Source organism: Salvelinus sp. IW2-2015, linkage group LG36 (genome assembly GCF_002910315.2).
Source record: "Salvelinus sp. IW2-2015 linkage group LG36, ASM291031v2, whole genome shotgun sequence".
NCBI classification, from domain to species: Eukaryota; Metazoa; Chordata; class Actinopteri; order Salmoniformes; family Salmonidae; genus Salvelinus; species Salvelinus sp. IW2-2015.
In genome coordinates, this window is record NC_036875.1 from 10,840,856 (window position 1) to 10,860,834 (window position 19,979).

The 19,979-nt window shown below is 41.4% G+C and overlaps 1 protein-coding gene across 1 annotated transcript; it reads left to right on the plus strand.

Annotated features, from left to right (window-relative positions):
- The first annotated feature begins 9,548 nt into the window (after positions 1–9,548).
- LOC111959582 (UDP-glucuronosyltransferase) lies at positions 9,549–18,977 on the plus strand. Its single transcript, XM_023981245.2, has 5 exons — positions 9,549–10,610; positions 16,616–16,747; positions 17,834–17,921; positions 18,084–18,303; positions 18,599–18,977. Exons 1-5 carry the CDS (start codon positions 9,684–9,686, stop codon positions 18,882–18,884), a joined length of 1,653 nt encoding a protein of 550 aa, XP_023837013.1. The 5' UTR covers positions 9,549–9,683; the 3' UTR covers positions 18,885–18,977.
- Positions 18,978–19,979: the final 1,002 nt, after the last annotated feature.

Sequence of the window (19,979 nt, forward strand, 5' to 3'; positions counted from 1 at the left end):
TAGCCTCCAACACAAGTCTGATGGTCTCATGGTAATTGACCGTAATTAACATAAACACATTTTGCATCTCCAGGCCTCCACACATACAAGCCGCTGATGCGCGCCTTTGGAACATCTACGTTTAACAAGTGTAATAAATAAATGTAATCTACACCATCTAAATAAATCCATTATTTACTTTATTCAGGTCTAAAGGAACAATATTATATGAAGAAAATGTATTTCCGAAGAACAGAATATGAGTTACTGTATATTATCTGGCTATGCTCCATGCCATAGGCTGTAGGCTTGTTCATTTAGCTGACAAGATATGCTTATAAGATATGCTGACAAGATATGCTTATAGTCCTGTGCCTTTATTTAATATTATATGATTTTATAGTAAGAAGAATATATTTTAACTTAGCTGAATAAAATAGAACGGATACATTTCCCATTTCGGAGCGATCATTTGAAACAGGTCCTATAAGCTAGATCTTGAGTAATTTGGCAACTTTAGTTGTGAATGATACAAATCTTAGAATGTCTTAGAAATCAAAACATATATGGGCTGCATGATGCGACTATAGGCTATTGATGATTTGAGAGTCGCAATAAAAACTTGCGCTCTGTTCCTTGCCTCAGGCTGCACAGCTGTTCTCTCATCAAGTGATCATATTTTCACCCATCAGACTATTCTCAATTTAATATTGTCTTTACTAATATGTAAAATTTGTTTAGATTTAGAATGGACCATTATCAAATAGGCAGGAACAAGGACAGGGGAAAAAAGACAGTTCATCAGTTTGGGCAAATCCAATGGTTCTAAAGTGTAAACACCACCAACCGGGAGCCTGTCACTTGCAAAACAGTCATCCACTCAGCAGCACTTTGACCAAGCATGTCGGACATTGCACAATCATGACTGACATCACTCTACCACCACCACCTCCTGATGAAGACAAACCCCCTTGGCCGCATCTAAAATAAATGCTAGCTAGCTAGCTAGCTAGAATAATGTTAGCATGCTAGCTAACATTAGCTAACCTAGCTAGCCCACATTTGCTAATGCAACAAGCAGTGTTAGAGTATTCTAGCTAATCCTATAGSTAAATAGTTCACTAGCTAGTTGCTACCTACTTTAGCTGGCTAAAATATGCCCAGATTCGGAAGCTTTGTTATCTAACTAAACTAACGTGAGCTAACTAGCTAGTAGTTTCTGAACCTGGGAACATTTTAGTCAACTAACATTAGTGTAGCCAAAAACCTTTTCTCTTAACACCCCTGGTCAAGCTAGCTAGCTAACGTTAGCGTTCAAATTTGAGCTAACACCGACTAGATTAGCTAGTTAGCTAGCCATTTTATTCCTTGTGTTAGTTGATAAAGTTGTTCTTCTTACCTAGCTAATTAATGTAGACTTAATTAAATAGTGGTCAAAAACTCTCAATTAACTAATGTTGTTTATAGCTTAAAAAATGTGGATCCTATACCTTAACTACCTTACCTTTGGTGATGGTAGTTATCTAGCTAAGTAACTAATGTCTTTCTCTTTTCCTGTTCTTATTATTTTAAAGAAAGCATGTACACCATCTTAAGAAGTTTGGAGAACTGACAGAAAACATACTGAAGAGAAAACATACCCCTGAGACTCCCTCCACCATCAAGCAAAGCACATTACTAAAGACAGTGTCTCAAAACTCCCTTGACAATGCTGTGGTGAAGTATGTGGTCCAAGGGCTCCAGTCAGTTGATATTGTAGAACAAGAATCATTCAGAGAGTTTGTCCAGGATCTGCAGCCTAACTTGAAGATCATATCAAGGCCCACACTGCGCTCCATTATTGATGAAGCCTCCAAGGAAATGAAGAATAAGGTGACTGAGGCCATGAGAGGAGTTGGCCATATCGCCACCACCACCGACTGCTGGGTTGCAAGAAGACAGAGCTTCATTGTCATTACAGCCCATTGAATAGACCCTGACAGTCTCAACAGATGCTCTGCAGCCCTGGCCTGTAAACGGTTGAGAGGATCGTACACCTTTGATGTGTTGGCAGGCGCCCTAAATTACATCCATTTTGAGTTTGAAGTCCGGGGTAAGATTGTGAGAACAACAACAAACGGCACTAACTTCTTGCTTTCCAAGTTATTGGAGAAGATGACAAGACGAGGCAGTCAAAGCAGTGGGTGGTGAAGCAGCTCAGCCAGTACAGGAAATGGTGAAGAGGAACAAGAGGAGAGTGAAGAAGTGGAGTTTGTTGATGTGGTAACGATCATGAATGAAGATGATGGTTTCGAGTACCAGCTGCCGAAGCTCCAGTGCTGTGCTTGCCACCAACTCAACTTAGTATTTACAGTCCTTGCCCTGAAAGCAACATCCAGTGAGGCTTACAGATCCACACTTGCAGCCAAAATGGTTAAAAATGCTTGCGACCTCCAGCTGCTGCACCCGAATGCTACAAGGTGGAACTCCTGGTTGATAGCGGAAGAAAGACTCCTGAGGATTGTCAAAGACAAAAGAGAGTCGGGAGTTCTCTGCACAGACTTCGAGGTTCCAATGTAAGTAAGGATTATGTATTATTTTATCATAATGTAAGGTCTTCAATGTTGTCTTAATCTGTTGCAGTGTTTCCTGACCCTTTGCTTGGGAACAAATAACTGTTTCACATATTGTAGCCATACATTATCATTGATCCATTTAGTCAACTACTCATCCAGCCATTGATTACTGTAGTTATAATCAGGTGAAATGGTTCCCTTTCTATAGGGTTAGGAAACACAGTATTATACAGTATATTTATTTTTCACAGGTTCAATCCATCTGAACTCGCCTTCCTCACAGAGTATGCTGCCACCATGAACCCAGTCGCAAAGGCCATCAACATCCTGCAGGCTGAAACCAATGTCCAGATGGGGTGGCTACTTCCAACTATCAACCTACTGATCACAAAACATGACTGAATCAAGTTGTCCCTGAAATACTGTAAGCCTCTGGTGGATGCGCTACAACTGGGACTGAAGAAGTGCTTTAGCCACGTTTCAAGAACCTGAGCTGATCGCAGGTGCAATCCTTCTCCCCAAAATCACAACAACGTGGACAAAGGATGACACCACCATCAGAATGGGTAAGACAGCATGTGGTTAATGAACAATATTTTATTATTCATAAACAACTGTGTATATTGTACATGTTGACACTTCATAGATTTGAGAACCACCCATTTAAACTACAATCCTGACTTTGTGGTTCAGTCCAATGAGTAGCCTACTTAGCCCTGTTGCTTGGTTTATATAAATGGGGGATGGGATTAATGTAGGCTCACAAAAAACATAACTGCATGAATTCTATTGTCATCTCCCTTGCATTTCAGGAATGGACTACATCAAGGCCCACATGGAAGAACCCTGGCTGCTGCTAGGTGATGGCACCAGTTCATCAGATGAGGAGAACTTATTCTCTGCCATGAAGACGTCTCAAGCACAAGAAAGCTTCAAACAGCTGGACGGATACCTGGCCTGTTCAGCTGAGCATATGGAGTTGCTCAAGTCCTTCCCAGCAGTCTGTAAACTGTCTCTGATGCGAAACACACCCTTACCTGCCTCAGCTGCCTGTGAAAGGCTGTTCAGAGTTGCAGGACTTGTTTTCAGCCCCAGGGTTCCAGAAATGTTGAAAACAGCTTTTACTGAAGAGGAACCGCAAATGCTTCAACTTCAAGTAATGWTAGCTTAATGCTAACAASCCCAAGGACAGGGATGCCTTATGCGTTTTGTTTAAAATTCACAAGTTATAGGTGTCCTTGATACAAAGGCATGACCTGACACACTGATTTCTAATACAGTTCCAACAGTGGTGATGTCCTCATATTCCAACAATGAGGTTGTGTTCAGCTCTGTACATGTACTTTTAATGAGCTCATCATCTACATTTTTATTACATTTTTTTTGCCACAAATTCGCAGCAAGCTAATATTTTCACATGCAAATTCGTTTTGTGGCAAACTGGTGTGGCAAATTGGCATTTCTGGGAAACTTGTGGCGAACATTCTACTGTTGCTGCAAATTTACTGCAAATCCATTATGAATATGCAAATTAGATCTGTCTTTTTGCTACTTTGTGTATTAACAACATTGAAAAGGCATCCTGGAGTCGCTTCTTCACTGTTGACGTTGAGACTGGTGTTTTGCGGGTACTATTAAATGAAGCTGCCAGTTGAGGACTTGTGAGACGTCTGTTTCTCAAACTAGACACTCTAATGTACTTGTCCTCTTGCCCAGTTGTGCACCGGGGCCTCCCACTCCTCTTTCTATTGTGGTTCGAGCCAGTTTACGCTGTTCTGTGAAGGGAGTAGTACACAGCGTTGTACGAGATCTTCAGTTTCTTGGCAATTTCTCGCATGGAATAGCCTTCATTTCTCAGAACAAGAATAGACTGACGAGTTTCAGAAGAAAGTTCTTTGTTTCTGGCCATTTTGAGCCTGTAATCGAACCCACAAAAGGGTTTTCTAATGATCAATTAGCGTTTTAAAATTATGAACTTGGATTAGCTAACACAATGTGCCATTGGAACACAGGAGTGATGGTTGCTGATAATGGGCCTCTTTACGCCTATGTAGATATTCCAATAAAAATCAGCCGTTTCCAGCTACAATAGTCATTTACAACATTAACAATGTCTACACTGTATTTCTGATCAATTTGATGTTATTTTAATGGACAAAAAATTTAAATTTCTGTGACCCCAAACTTTTGAACGGTAGTGTATAACWTTAAATGAACTTGCTTCTCACTGAGAAAATTGAGCTAAATGTACTAAATATACTAAACAACATGTATTCAATGTCTTAACAGATCAAACTAAATCCAATACAACTTGAAATCATCAGCATGCTAATGAAAAAAAGAGCAAAGACTGAATATTTCCCAATTAAATTGTGCATTTAATTATTTTATCTAGCTACAACATTTACATGAGAAAAAATTGAAAACTAAGGGGATGTTGGCATTAAGAGGTTTAAAGGGGCAACTACAGAATTTACATGAGCCAAGTGATAACTGAGCAATAGCTTTCAACCAATGGAAGTTTAAAAGAGAGTAAACAAATTTGAAATAACTAAAACAACAAAATCTAAATCAAACACAGTTCAGAACTATTGCTTTTTTGAGTAAACTTTGGAGATGGCGGCCCTATGGAAGTACATTGTCCAAAGTTTGTTGAATGCATGCACTAAAACAATCAGAAAACWCAAAACAAAAACAACATTAGGATAGTGAAAACAATTACTGAAAAGTATTTTATTTTGGCATCTTAAATCCTGATCCTGCTTTAGATGCGATCTAGTGGCCAGGCGTCCATTTATTAATATTTTTCATATTTTCATAATTTATAAACTGTATTATTTTTTAAATTATGAAAATCCTTCTGCTTAATGCTGGCAAACACTAAGACAGATTGCTGTCATTCAACAGCATCACCTTCAGTCTATCAAGATGCTATTTGAGTCACAGACTCATTACATACAACATCTCCTATACACTTCCTGATAAACTCAGTCACCGTATCCGTGTATTCGTCCATGTTATTCTAAGAGGCTATCCAGAACATACCCCAGTCCGCGTGATCAAAACAATCTTGAAGTGTGGATTCCGATTGGTCAGACCAGTGTTGAGTAGTCCTTAGCACGGGTACTTCCTGTTTGAGTGTCTGCCTATAGGAAGAGAGGAGCAAAATGGAGTCGTGATCAGATTTTCAGAAGGGAGGGCGGGGGAGGGCCTTGTAGACATTTCGAAAAGCTGAATAGCAGTGGTCTAATGTTTTCTCAGAGTGAGTGCTACAGTCAATGTGTTGGTAGAACGTCGGTAGCATTTTCCTCAAATTTGCTTTGTTAAAATCCCCAGCTACAATAAATGCGACCTCAGGATATGTGGTTTCCAGTTTGCATAAAGTCCAGTGAAGTTCTTTGAGGGCTGTAGTGTATTGGCTTGACGGAGAATATACACAGTTGTGACTATAACCGAAGATAATTCTCTTGGGAGGTAATACGGTCGGCATTTGATTGTGAGGTATTTTAGGTCGGGTGAACAAAAGGACTTGAGTTGCTGTATGTTATTACAATCACACCATGAGTGGTTAATCATGAAACATGCAACCCTGCCTTTCTTCTTCCCGGAGAGTTCTTTATTCTTGTCTGCGCGATATACTGAGAACCCAGCTGGCTGTAAGGACAAAGACAGTATATTTCCCTGAAACAGAGTATGTTACAATCCCTGATGTCTCTCTGGGAGGAGATTCTCGCCCTGTGCTCGTCTACTTTATTATCAAGAGATTGAACATTAGCGAGTAATATACTTGGAAGCGGTGGATGGTGTGCGCGCCTTCTGAGTCGTACTAGAAGTYCACTCCGAATACCTCTTCTCCACCAGCAGTGTTTTGGATCAGCCTCTGGAATCAGTTCAATTGCCCTGTGGGTACGAACAAAGGGTCCAATTCGGGCAAGTCGTATTAACGCCGCTCTGACATCTAAAATATATTTCTGGCTGTATGTAATAACACAAAACAATTCCTGGGCTTATAATGTAAGAAATAACACACACAAAAACGAAATACTACAAAGTTGCTTATGAGCTAGAAGCAGAGCTGCCCTTTCTGTCGGCAGCATCTTGCCACTTGATCCATCAGTGTAGATGAAGGGAAGGAGAGAGGTTGAAGAAGGATTTTTAAGCCTTGAGACAATTGAGACACGGACTGTGTATGTATGCCATTCAGCGGGTGAAAGGGCAAGACAAAATATTTAAGTGCCTTTGAACGGGGTATGGTAGTTGGTGCCAGGCGCACCAGTTTGAGTGTGTCAAGAACTGCAATGCTGCTGGGGTTTTTCACACTCAACAGTTACCTGTGCGTATCAAGAATGGTCCACTACCCAAAGGATATCCAGCCAACTTGACACAACTGTGGGAAGCATTGGAGTCAAAATGGCCTAGCATCCCTGTGGAATGCTTCGACACCTTATAGTCCATGCCCCAACTAATTGAGGCTGTTCTAAGGGCAAAAGGGCGTGCAACTCAATATTAGGAAGGTGTTCCTAATGTTTTGTTCACTCAGTGTATATTTCGTGAATAGGTAAAACTTTTGAAGATGTTTATAGCCGCTTATGGGCCTAAACCCAAACATTCATGACAACATGAAAAAAGTATTGTCTACATAATTTTTGCCATACAAATTATGTCATATACAGTAAGTTCTAAGGAATGGATAGAAAGATTTTACACAATTTGACATTTGAGAGGTTTTTGACACCTAAAAGACATCTAGGCCTTGTTATGGATAAAAACACATACAGACAGACTAGTATAAGGTATGCTCTATACTTTTGTTTCAAAGTAGATTTGTTTATGACTAACAAGAAACGCTCTGTGGACCCTGTTTAAGCCCACTGCAGAAACAGGTTAAAAAGGTACTCAGCGGCTAATGGGCGGGTTTGGCATTAGAAAAACACGGCCAGCTGTTACAAAGTTGCCTTGAAGTTGCCTATGCTTCTCACTGAAACTGGCATTCTATATATTTTTCAGCAAGGAAACAATGTTTCTACCTTGTATAAATGCTATTTAAACAAACAATTGATAAACTGGGAGCTAACATAAACTGGGAGTTAGGTCTACTAAATCTACCTTTAAATGTGAGGCCAACTGTTCCTCGAGAGCCAACAGTATACAACATTTCTCCCCAGCCAAGCCACAACACAATTGATTCAAGCTAATCAACTAATTATGATCTTCAGTCTAGACTGGGGACTTTGTAATTTCCCAAAGTTACTGGAATATTTGGTAATTAAAAGAAAATCTATGCCAATCTATCGTAACTTTGGTAATTTATCCTTTAATAACTTTWAAAAAATGTATTCATATATAGCATGTGTCAAAATCATTACATTGAGGGCCGAGTGTCTGTGGGTTTTCGCTACTCCATTGTACTTGACTGATGAATTAAGGTCACTAATTACTAAAGAACTCCCCTCACCTGGTTGTCTAGGTCTTAATTGAAAGGAAAAAAACAAAAGCCAGCAGACACTGGGCACACCATGGAATGAGTTTGACACCCCTTATAAATAGAATACATGTTTTATATCTGTGTCAATATTGTCCATTACTTTCTGGTAGAGAGACCATCTGGTTTAAGAGAAAATAGACGAATTAATGAAAACTGCATCTATTCAACAATATACACATATTTCTCTGTCCTCAGTTTGATTGAAGCCCTCAATCTGTATTTTTACCATGTAACTGATTAGCTACTAGTAAAAAGCAATGAAATATCTAATTCTTACAAAGAATGTATAGGCTAAAAAACTTGTGTGGAGGTTTGCGCGACTGAGAGCGTAAGTTTGCGTGTCAGTGTTTTGGGTGGGAGGAGCTGACGGTAAATGGTCAAGATTCCTCACGAAATATGAGATAATACTTTGAGCTTCAGGGTATAGCTCAAATGTTAGAAAACCACCATGACTCCTCCCAGAGCAGGGTTAACAGTGTAACTATGACTTGCATGTTGCATGATCTGTATCAAATCAAATCAAATTTTATTGGTCACATACACATGATTAGCAGATGTTAATGCGAGTGTAGCGACATGCTTATGCTTCTAGTTCCGACAGTGCAGTAATATCTAACAAGTAATCTAACAAATTCACAACGACTACCKTATACACACAAATGTAAAGGGATGAATAAGAATATGTACATATAAATATATGGATGAGCGATGGCCGTGCGGYATAGGCAAKATGCAGTAGATGGTATAGAATACAGTATATACATATGAGATGAGTAATGTAGGATATGTAAACATTATTAAAGTGGCGTTATTGAAAGTGACTAGTGATAACTTTATTAAATCCATGTATTAAAGTGGCCAGAGACTTGAGTCTGTATGTTGGCAGCAGCCTCTATGTTATGATTGGCTGTTTAACAGTCTGATGGCCTTGAGATAGAATCTGTTTTTCAGTCTCTCGGGCCCAGCTTTGATGCAACTGTACTGACCTCGCCTTCTGGATGATAGCTGGGTGAACAGGCAGTGGCTCGGGTGGTTGTTGTCCTTGATGATCTTTTTAGCCTTCCTGTGACATCGGGTTACCTTTCATGTTACTTTTATTTTCCAATGTCATGCTGATCAATTGGAAGTTAATAAATAACTGTTTATTTTGTAGAACTAATAAAACCAACAATTCAACTTATAACAATATGAGTACTATTGGAAATAAGCTTTTTATCCCTTCCTTTTAAATTAGCAATGCTTACTTGTTAGTAGTAAATCCAACTATTCATCAGTATCGCTGTTATACTTTTGCATTATAATTCACTAGCCAGTAGCCAGCTAATCTCAGCACCCAGAACCAACTCAGCTACTCTATACTGTATGTTAAGGCTGTCACATTGAGATTACTAGCGAGCTAATCCTCTCCATCTCTCAGTTGCCCTAAGGAATCATTAACCTGAACCATTCAGCCTGCAGTTAAACTTTAGTCCACAGGAAGGACTGACTAGGGTTATATAACAGCCTGCTTGCACAGGCAGACCCAGACCTAGCAGGGAGACACATACTCCCACAGCTTAGTCTGAGGTCTAGCCGCCTCTCAGTAGCACTCAGTGCCAGACCTCAGGGAGGTAGTGTCCATCTCACAACACAGCTTGTGTAACTGAGCAGAGAAGCAGAGAGGCATGGGCTGGGGGAAAAGTTTTCCTGTGGTTAAGCTGGGGCAGGGGCTGAGGCTGGGGCCAGGGCTGGTGCTGAGGCCGGGGCATAGGCTGGGACTGCTGGTTCTGCWGTGCTGCTTAGCCCTGTGTCCAGGGCCCATCCATGGGGACAAGGTCCTGGTGATGCCTGTAGAAGGGAGCCACTGGCTGAGTATGAAGCTGCTGGTGAAGGAGCTTGCGGCCAGGGGCCATGAGATGGTGGTGCTGGTCCCTGAGACATCCATCCTCATCAAGAGCTCTGACTACCACAGGACTGAGATCTTTAGGGTCCCCTTCAACAAGGCAGAGCTGGACAAGAACATCAACAAATTGAAGGACGACATGTTCCGCAAGGCCCCGAAGGTAACGGACATATTTATGAACGTGCAGGGCCTGATTGACTTCACCGACATGCAGGTGAAAGGCTGTGAGGGTCTGCTGTATGACGAGCCCCTGATGCAGCGACTGAGAGGAGAAGGGTTCAAGATGATGCTGACCGACCCCTTCCTACCCTGTGGATCCATCATCGCTGACTCCTTCAACATTCCAGTGGTGTACTTCTTGAAGGGGATCCCCTGTGGGATGGAGGATAGGGCTGCCCAGTGCCCCAATCCCCCATCCTATGTACCACGCTTCTTCTCCGGCAACACTGACCACATGGACTTCCTAGGGAGAGTTAAGAACATGCTCATGTACAGTCTGGAGAGCTACCTGTGTACGGTAATGTTTGCTAGCTTTGACGAGCTGACCAGTAGGTACCTGGAGAAAGACATGACGTACAGAGAACTGCTGGGTCATGGGGCAATCTGGTTGCTGAGGTATGACTACTCCTTTGAGTATCCCAAACCCACGATGCCCAACATGGTCCACATTGGAGGCATCAACTGTGGTAAAAGAGATCCACTTCCAGAGGTAAATCTCTTATAAAAATACTTCAACTGTTCAGAAAATTCAACTGTGCAGAGCTGTGCACCCTATATCTTATATGGATTCAGGTCTAGAAACCTTACGGTACATGTGTCAAACTATTTCCACAGATGGCCAAGTGTCTGCGGGTTTTCGCTCCACCCTTGTACTTGATTGATGAATTAGAATTTCTTCAGAATTTCCATACTGTAGGGTCTAAAGAATCTGCAACACAACCACTGACCACACAACTACTGACCACAACTACTGCTCTGGTCTGCCATAGCTCTGGTCCAGCTCTGTTCCTGGGCATCGCTACCTAGCTCTGGTTCACATATAATACCTACCAGCAATAATTGTAACTCTTGAACCGTTCAAGCTAGAGACACCAAACCGACTTTCACATGTCCAGGCTAGCCTATCCTATCAACCAACCAATCAATCAATCAATCAATACAACTATAACCAATCACCACCATTACCACTGCAGAAACTACCACTACTATAATGTATTTCAAAAGCATACATAGTTTAAAACATTCTAGCAAACACACCACATTTTCTTCAGGAAATGTACTTTTCAGTGATCATTGTTAGCCTAAAGAGTTAATCTATTAGAACAACAGCTAGCTATCAGTAGGTCTGCATACAAACCTATTCTGCATAGTTCTTCAACAACCATAAAAATACTTTTAAAGAGCTGTCATCACTAGATCCACAATCCTATTTCTCTTCCCAAATTGTAGCCWAAAATTTTCTAATCATTACATCATTCAACTCAAATCAAACTTCTTTTACACTGAACATTTTACAAMAGTCAATCGTGCATCTGTTTATCTGAAACCCACAGCTTGAATGAGAGTTGCTTTGCTTTCCTAAGAGTGTTGTCCACATGATCCTCCCTTTTATTCCCGTTTTATGACAGAAGATCACTTTGTCTTGTCTTTCTTCTTTTAGTTTTCACACGCAACAACTGTAGTTTAGACATTTTTGTGATCTAAATGCCCCACAATCCAAAGAAATATGGTTGATATAGTGGTCTATCAAGGTAATCAGACCAATTATTTTACTACATTTAACTTTGACTATATGTAAGTGCTTTGCTTTAAATAGTAACGTTACACTTTTTAAAGTTCTACCACTATCACAAAAATAATTTAATAGAGTTAAAGCAAGTCCCATCAATTGCACTTCATGTACACTTACCATCTAGTTTGCCTTGCAATCTGTCAAACCTGGTGTAACCTAGAGTTCAAGTTACTTCCCTGTCATTTGTAAATATTGTGGGTACTGATAAAAGACGCCAGAGTGCTATGGGAGTCATGCCAAACACAAGTAATCCTGACAATGTTTTAGAGAATATAAAAAGCAATTCACCAATAGAAATGCTCCATAATCGCACCCATAACTTTCAAATCGAACCCATTACTTTTCAAATGTTTCCTAATCACGTCCTTCAGCTTGGGGAAGGAAAAAGGACAAGGCAGATAGATGTGCAGGGAAAGTTAAGGTGTGGTTCCTCATATTTTGTAGAAAGAGAAGTATTGCTCAAAATTAACATTGGGGGAATGTCCCTCTCTGTACTACCCTCCATTCTCTCGCTTCTCTAAAGACTGTGTTCAGTCAGTGAAACCTGAGCCAGGAACAGCATTGATGTTCCCCAAATGGTACCCTATTTCCTATACAGTGAACTACTTTTGACCAGAGCCCTCTGGGCCCTGGTCAAAAATAATGCACTACATAGGTAATATGGTGCCATTTAGGACATAACACAGTTATTTCCTCCTGGACTGTGGCCACTATAATCTAACAGAAGAACTGAGGGGCCCTATTGTGTTCTAGTTCCAACCCTACAAACCTCAGGAAGGGAAACTACTCTGCAGGGATTGTTTTGTGGGGTTAGGGTTAGCTGTGATTGTTATGGGGTTTATTATGCCTTTATCTTCTATGAATACAGGGTGTGTTATCAGAGAATGGTATCCTTTCACAACTTCACCTTCCCTCCTTCAGTCAATATTTTGCTAACCAGACCGAAGACTGTTCAAACACTCAAGTATTGCTCAACATTAATGTTGAAGGAATGTCCCTCTCTGTATTACCCTCCATTCTGTCTCTTCTCTAAAGACCGTGTTCAGTTAGTGAAACCTGAGCCAGGAACAGCATTGATGTGCCTCAAATGGTACCCTATTCCCTATACAGTGAACTACTTTTGACCAGAGCCCTCTGGGCCCTGGTCAAAAATAATGCACTACATAGGTAATAGGGTGCCATTTGGGACATAGCACAGTTCTTTCCCCCTGGACTGTGGCCACTATACAGAAGAACTGAGGGGCCCTATTGTGTTCTAGTTCCAACTAGTTTGACAAGGGTCCAAAAAGTTGTACACATTCTGAAATGGACATGAGGCTTTCCCATCCGGACCCGATATGCATAAATACAATTTTTAAAATATAGAGACCCGTTCCCAACAGACCCGAGAACAGCTAGACCCATTCCATATAGACAGATCCAGACCCATTCCAATCCCGGTGAGGGAAGCAGCAGAAATTTCATTTTTTATTAACCGGAGCTGATAAAGCGTGATAGGCTCAGTGTTGCCAACTTAGTGATTTTGTCGATATTTAGCGAGTTTTTAGACCCCTCTAGCGACTTTTATTGGTAAAAGATTCTAGCGACAAATTCAACTACTTACAGGCTGCCTTTGGGGAGTTTTGACACCGACGGTTTCTATGGTTTTGATAGCGTTTAGCTACTTTTTCCACTCAATTCATCCGTAAATGAGAGTGAGAGAAGCTGAGAAGTACAAGAGGCGRTGGTGTGCAGCGGGAGAGGGGACCAAAACACTATGTCGGGGACTGCAGCTGTGTCGTCGCAGCAATGGCAAAACATCATCTCGCGACTTCTAGTGACAAATCAAGGAGCCAATAGCAGATCTCACTGAAAAATAGTTGGCAACACTGGAGGGATGGAGAGAGAGGTACAGCTTGAGCAGGCGGGAGAGGGGCAGTTCTGTGAGTGAGTGACACGTGAAGAAAGGAGGAAGAGACAGCACCAACCACCAACCAAGCCGATTCGCACTAWAGTAGACCAAGAGACAATTTGGGCTTGAACCAAAAATATGGTCGGAGGCTCCATTTGGATGGTGTGATGCAATGCGGAGCCTTCGGAAGCACGCAGAGGGCAAATTGAGCTCCGTACTGCATTGCCTTGCACCTCTMAAATGTTGTAATAATGCGGCAGGCTCCGTATAGCTCCGCATTGACATGATTGGTTGACGGTAGGTGAGGGCCGGAGATCCTGTATAAACACAAACTCACTTCCTTGACAACTTCCTTGACAACAGCTCTGCGCTGCTCTGCAAAGTGCAAGAAATATGAATACCATATCACCGTAACACCTTGATCACACCTATAGCGCGTCGTTGCACAAAATGGTACGCARCATCATCTGGATATGTGTGCATCAAAAGTTCAACGTTCACCTTCTGCTACCATTTCTGTCAAGCCTTCTACAAATACAGTTTGAGGCACATGTTCGATAAATCCAACATAAGCACCACACAGAACGCACTGCAACTGCCTCTGCAATGCAATGCTGCAAGGCAAACACAGCTTTCCATTGGAAATTAATGTACTTCTGTTGTACCAAAATGCAATGACGCTGTTGGCGTGATCAAGGCATAAATGCTGCTCATCAAATGCAGAAGTCAGATTGACCACTCAGTGCCTTTAACATGCTGACCAAACCTGATCCGCGCATGTGTCTGCATGCACCATCGTGTGCATGTTGATTTTATCTATCCCCACCAGAAATGTTCATGACACGCAGGTTACAATACCAACACCAATTGTGAACCAACTATATTAATTTTGGAACAKGTCGAAACACACATGAAACATTCATGGACATTTGTGACCCGTTCCAGGAAACTAGACGTATGTCGTAGGTCACTACCTCACAGGAGAGCCGTTTGAACTTAAAACTTTTTTTTATCAAAAAGTTTTGGGGGGCAGAAATTACTTCTTCAACTTTCATGTGCCTTAATAACAAACTTGTATGCCATCTGTAAATACAAATAAAATTGTTAAATAATGAGCCTAGTTGGTTAAGCCATAGAAAAAGACAGCAAACTTCCCAATACCCATGATTGGCTGGGATAATGAGTGGGCTGGACATGCCGAGAGATGAGTTTGGATAAAGCCATGCCATATAGCACGCTTCTGTTTATTTGAGCTGGTCAGCTTGTGTAGGTAATCCTGTCTAACGAGGCATTTTTTTAATGTATCGTGTAGTAGAATTTAACAAAATTTAACAAAAGACTCGACTATCCATTTCAATAGAACGTCACTGCAACAACTGTTTCTGAGCACTCTCGTCTGAGTGTGCCAGAGCGCAGAATAACTGATGAATTTACGAACGCTCAACACTGGTTGAATATGGCCGGTGTCAGTAAACGTCGGCAAAAAAGTGTAATTAAATTGTTGTCAGGGGCACACTTATAGTCACCAATGCTCTGGATAACATGAAAACAGCCTAACCAGCTCTGCTACGGCGAGTAAAATGGGGTTTGGGTGGGGGTTAAAGCTTAAGATGATTCTTAAAGCTATGGCATTGCACACGCTCAGTGTAACCCAGAGTGACTAGACAGAATAACGTGCCAAGCAAGCTGTACAAACAAAACAGAAATTACACGGGATGTCTTATTTAATGAAAGGGGTTGCAGTCTGCCGTGAAGCATTCATCCATGTATACATTGCAAGTTAAAGCGTACAGTTAGCTAGCTAGTTGACGTTAGATGGCCGGCTCTCTAGCTAACATTACGTTTATGATCTGTGTGTAGTAATGTTATCTCAGAATGCCATTTCGCATTGCTAGTTACAGTATAACCTAATGTTAGCTAGCTAACTAGCTAATTGTGCCATCTGGTTTGCTTAATATAAGGAATTTGAAATGATTTATACTTTTACTTTTGATACTTAAGTACATTTTAGCAATTCTATTTACTTTTGATACTTAMGTTTTTTTTAAACCAAATACTTTTACTCAAGTAGTATTTTATTGGGTGAGTAGTAGTACTTTTACCTGAGTCATTTTCTATTAAGGTATCTTTACTTTTACTCAAGTATGACAATGTAGTACTTTTTACACCACAAGCATTTCGCTACACTTGCATTAACATCTGCTAACCATGTGTATGTGACAAATAACATTTGATTTGATTTGATGTGGCTGTGGGTTATAGCATTTATTTCACATGACCTATCAATTTAGACAAGTGTGTCTGGGTAAGTGTCATCTAATATTTATAAAATATTTTTATCTGGACACTTTGTTTATCTGGAATTTTTCCTTATTGTAGGCTACTACTTTTACCACTTTTAGTCTTAATCTTTACTACACTACTCACTGTTTAGCACATGACCTCACATGTGAATCCTTAAAGAGATGGGTGGGGCTGGCTTAAGAGGGTGTGAACAATGCTAAATGGGTGAAGACAAAGGAGAGCTCTCCAGTAGGTACCAAAACATTCAAAATGCCATTTTCTCAAAAGGGAGTTCACAAGTTAATCAACTTTCAAAGCAAAATTACTTTCCCATTGTTCCTCAAAAATGCATTGTATGATATACCATTTTGTAGCTCTGAGTCTCTACTTTAATCCAATGTAAAAAGAAAAAACACAATTTAAAATTTTGCTACATAAGACCGATTTTGAGCCGGTCGGTCACATTTAGCTAGCTTGTTGTTGCTAACTAATTTGTCCTAGGAGATAAACATTGGGTTGTTTACCTGAAATGTATATTTTTCTTTTGACTTATGACCAACAACAACAAACTACACGCATCCTTCTCCACTCCCGTGAAAAGCAACAGCAGCAGCATAAATGATCAAATTTACTTGTAATAACTATAATATGTGGTTGAATGCACTGACTGTAAGTCACTCTAGATAAGAGCGTCTGCTAGATGACGAAAATGTAAATGAACAAATTTCTTCCCACCGTGCCTCAACAGGATCTGCAGGAGTTTGTGGATGAGTCGGGAGAGGATGGCTTCGTGGTCTTCACCCTGGGCTCTATGGTCTCTCAGATGCCAGAGGAGAAAGCCAAGCAGTTTTTTGATGCCTTCAGCAAGATCCCTCAGAGGGTAAGGACACCTCGAATATGTCCCAAATGGCAAAAAGTAACCCTTTCTGACAAACACAATCGTTAAAGTCTATCCGTCTTCTGTAAATATCAACAATTGACAATATATTTTCTACATCTTAAAAATATAAATTCTCACTCACAGTTGAGATGTAGAAGCACAGTACTATGCATGTTAAGCATATAGGCCTAATCTCCAATCCACTATTACATGCTGACCAATTCGCTCGCGCGCCTGCGCCATCGCGTTCATGTTGATTTTGTACCACCACACCAGACACGATCAGGAAACACAGGTTAAAATATCAAAACTCTCAACCAATTATATTGATTTGGGGACATGTTGAAAAGCATTCAACATTTATGGCAATTTAGCTTGCTGTTGCTAGCTAATTTGTCCTGGAATATAAACATGTGGGTTGTTATTTTACCTGAAATGCACATGGTCCTCTACTCAGACAATTAATCCACTGATAAAACGGTAAACCGAATTTGTTTCTTGTCATCTCTCCTCCTTCCTTCAGGCTTCTTTTTCTTCTTTGGACTTTATATGGCAGTTGGCAATTAACTTTACGGTGCATTACTACAACAGACTGGAGTGTGGACGTCAGTTCATCTTTCAATCACCCACGTGGGTATATGCTCCTAAAAGCCAATGAGGAGATTTAAGACACAGGACTTGCATCACAAATAGAGCCAATTTCTATTTTAGCGCCTGTCGCGAGCGTCTGTGCAATGATTGAATAACATGTATGTGTAAATGTATTTTGCAACGCTCGTGCACGCAATGTGTCTGGTCTGGTCAGCATGTTAGTCTAAACTAAAAACAAGTCCTTTAATAACGTGGAGTTTCAATGGCATTTGCATATTCTCCATTCTTCATATACTATGTCAAATGTCATGGCAAGCTTCAGTTCTATGTTGTTCAGTTTGTGTGGAAATATACACTGGAGCTATGCCTTAAAACAATCCAGACACATTTATATCCCACTACAGACTGGTGTGCCTCCACCACTATATCCAGAACTGGCAGATGATTCTATATGACTTGATTAGGAAGGTAAGCGGTTGTTCTCTATGTTTTCAGGTGGTGTGGAGGTACACAGGAGTAATGCCTAAAAACGCTCCAGCCAACGTCAGATTGATGAAGTGGCTTCCTCAGAATGAGCTGCTGGGTTAGTTTAGTCTCTCAGTTATAATGAAAACCACCTGGGTTACAGAAGTTACAGATGGGATCTCTTCTCAGTAAACACAACATGCTACTTTGTTGCCATTGTGCAAGAGAAGCAATACCTTCTTCTTCTTCGTGGTTTCATGTTCTATGTTCCATGTTCTAGGCCACCCCAATGTCAAGGCCTTTATAACCCACGGAGGAACCCACGGTACCTACGAGGGGATCTGTAATGGCGTTCCCATGGTGATGCTGCCGTTGTTCGCTGAACAGGGTGACAACGTACACCGCATGGCAGTGAGGGGCGTCGGGGAGGTGCTCAGCTTGTTTGATCTCACCTCAGAAAAACTGGTGGAGGCTCTCAACAAGGTCATCAACGACAAGAGGTCAGACATCATGTTATATAATACTAGGAGATACTATGACCTCAAGTAGCAGTGCAAACAGTACAGAGACCAAATCCTAACTTGAGATCTACACGCACATATTGAGTTTCAGTGCAAATATAATTTTGTCAGCCATGCATGATTTACATGAAAGTCTGAGTTCCTCATTAAAATTCAGCCCCAGGTGAATACTGCACTGTGTAGTGTGACACAGTGGTTCCTATATACTGTATTAGCAGTCATGAGCTGTCTATGAGGAGATTGTAAATCCTGTTGTATTGTCCTTCCTCCCCAGTTACAAGGAGAAGATGATGAAGCTGTCAGCGGTGCATAAGGACCGTCCCATCGAGCCCCTGGACCTGGCCGTGTTCTGGTCAGAGTTTGTGATGCGTCACGGCGGAGCGGAACACCTGAGACCCGCCGCTCACGACCTCAACTGGATCCAGTACCACAGTCTGGACGTGTTCACTCTGCTACTCACTATAGTTCTCGTTGTTGTCATCGTCACCGTTAAATGCTGCAAAGTCTGCTTCCGCAAGTGCTGTGGAACGAAGAGGACTATGAAGAAGAAGAGTGCATAGCCGTGGGAAGTAGGGGTGCTGGAGGTGCTGCAGCACCCCCTGGTGGTGGGATGGTAAAACTGTAAGAATAAAATAAAACGATTGTAAAAGGTTTTTCCGTTGCCTTATTGATATAAATGATCATGGGATTGGGTTAGGGGAGAGAAAAAAAAACATGGGATATTTATATATGGGCCCCATTCTGCATGGAGAGATCTCAGCTCCATTTTGTAAACGGTGCGCTCATGATATGCTCTTATCTATTCAATTGTGGAGGTTTGGAGTTGGACACACACTCTGCTGTACGATAGACAGTTTAGTTTGAGTTGAGTCTCTCCTTCTTCCCTCTCCCATAGTGGGCGCGTGAGTTTCTAGTTTGGGGAAGCATATTTTCACCATGAAAATGCACCTTTATAATAAAGCATTCCATGGAACTATCTATCATCGCATTTGTAGACTTATGTAAGATAGCCTACTATTCCTAATGTGATGAGTAGATTGGATAGTTAATTTAGGCTAATAATATAACTCAATCGCTATTAAAAAAAAAGACTGCAGTGTTCAATGCATGCACACCTGAGCGTGTAGTGACGAAGAGTAGGCCTAGGCTATAGGCTAGGCACAGCCAGAAGAGGACTGGCCACCCCTCATAGCCTGGTTCCTCTCTAGGTTTCTTCCTAGGTTTTGGCCTTTCTAGGGAGTTTTTCCTAGCCACCGTGATTTTACACCTGCATTGCTTGCTGTTTCTGTATAGCACTTGGAGATATCAGCTGATGTAAGAATGGCTATATAAATAAACCAGGTGGCGTGGCGAGAATCTGTCTCCGCACCACGTGCTCTCACCACTGGTGTCCCCCAGGGCTCTGTTCATACGGCCCTCTCCTATCTCGCTATACACCAAGTCACTTGGCTCTGTCATATCCTCACATGGTCTCTCCTATCATTGCTATGCAGACGACACACAATTAATCTTCTCCTTTCCCCCTCTGATAACCAGGTGGTGAATCGCATCTCTGCATGTCTGGCAGACATATCAGTGTGGATGACGGATCACCACCTCAAGCTGAACCTCGGCAAGACGGAGCTGCTCTTCCTCCCGGGGAGACTGCCCGTTCC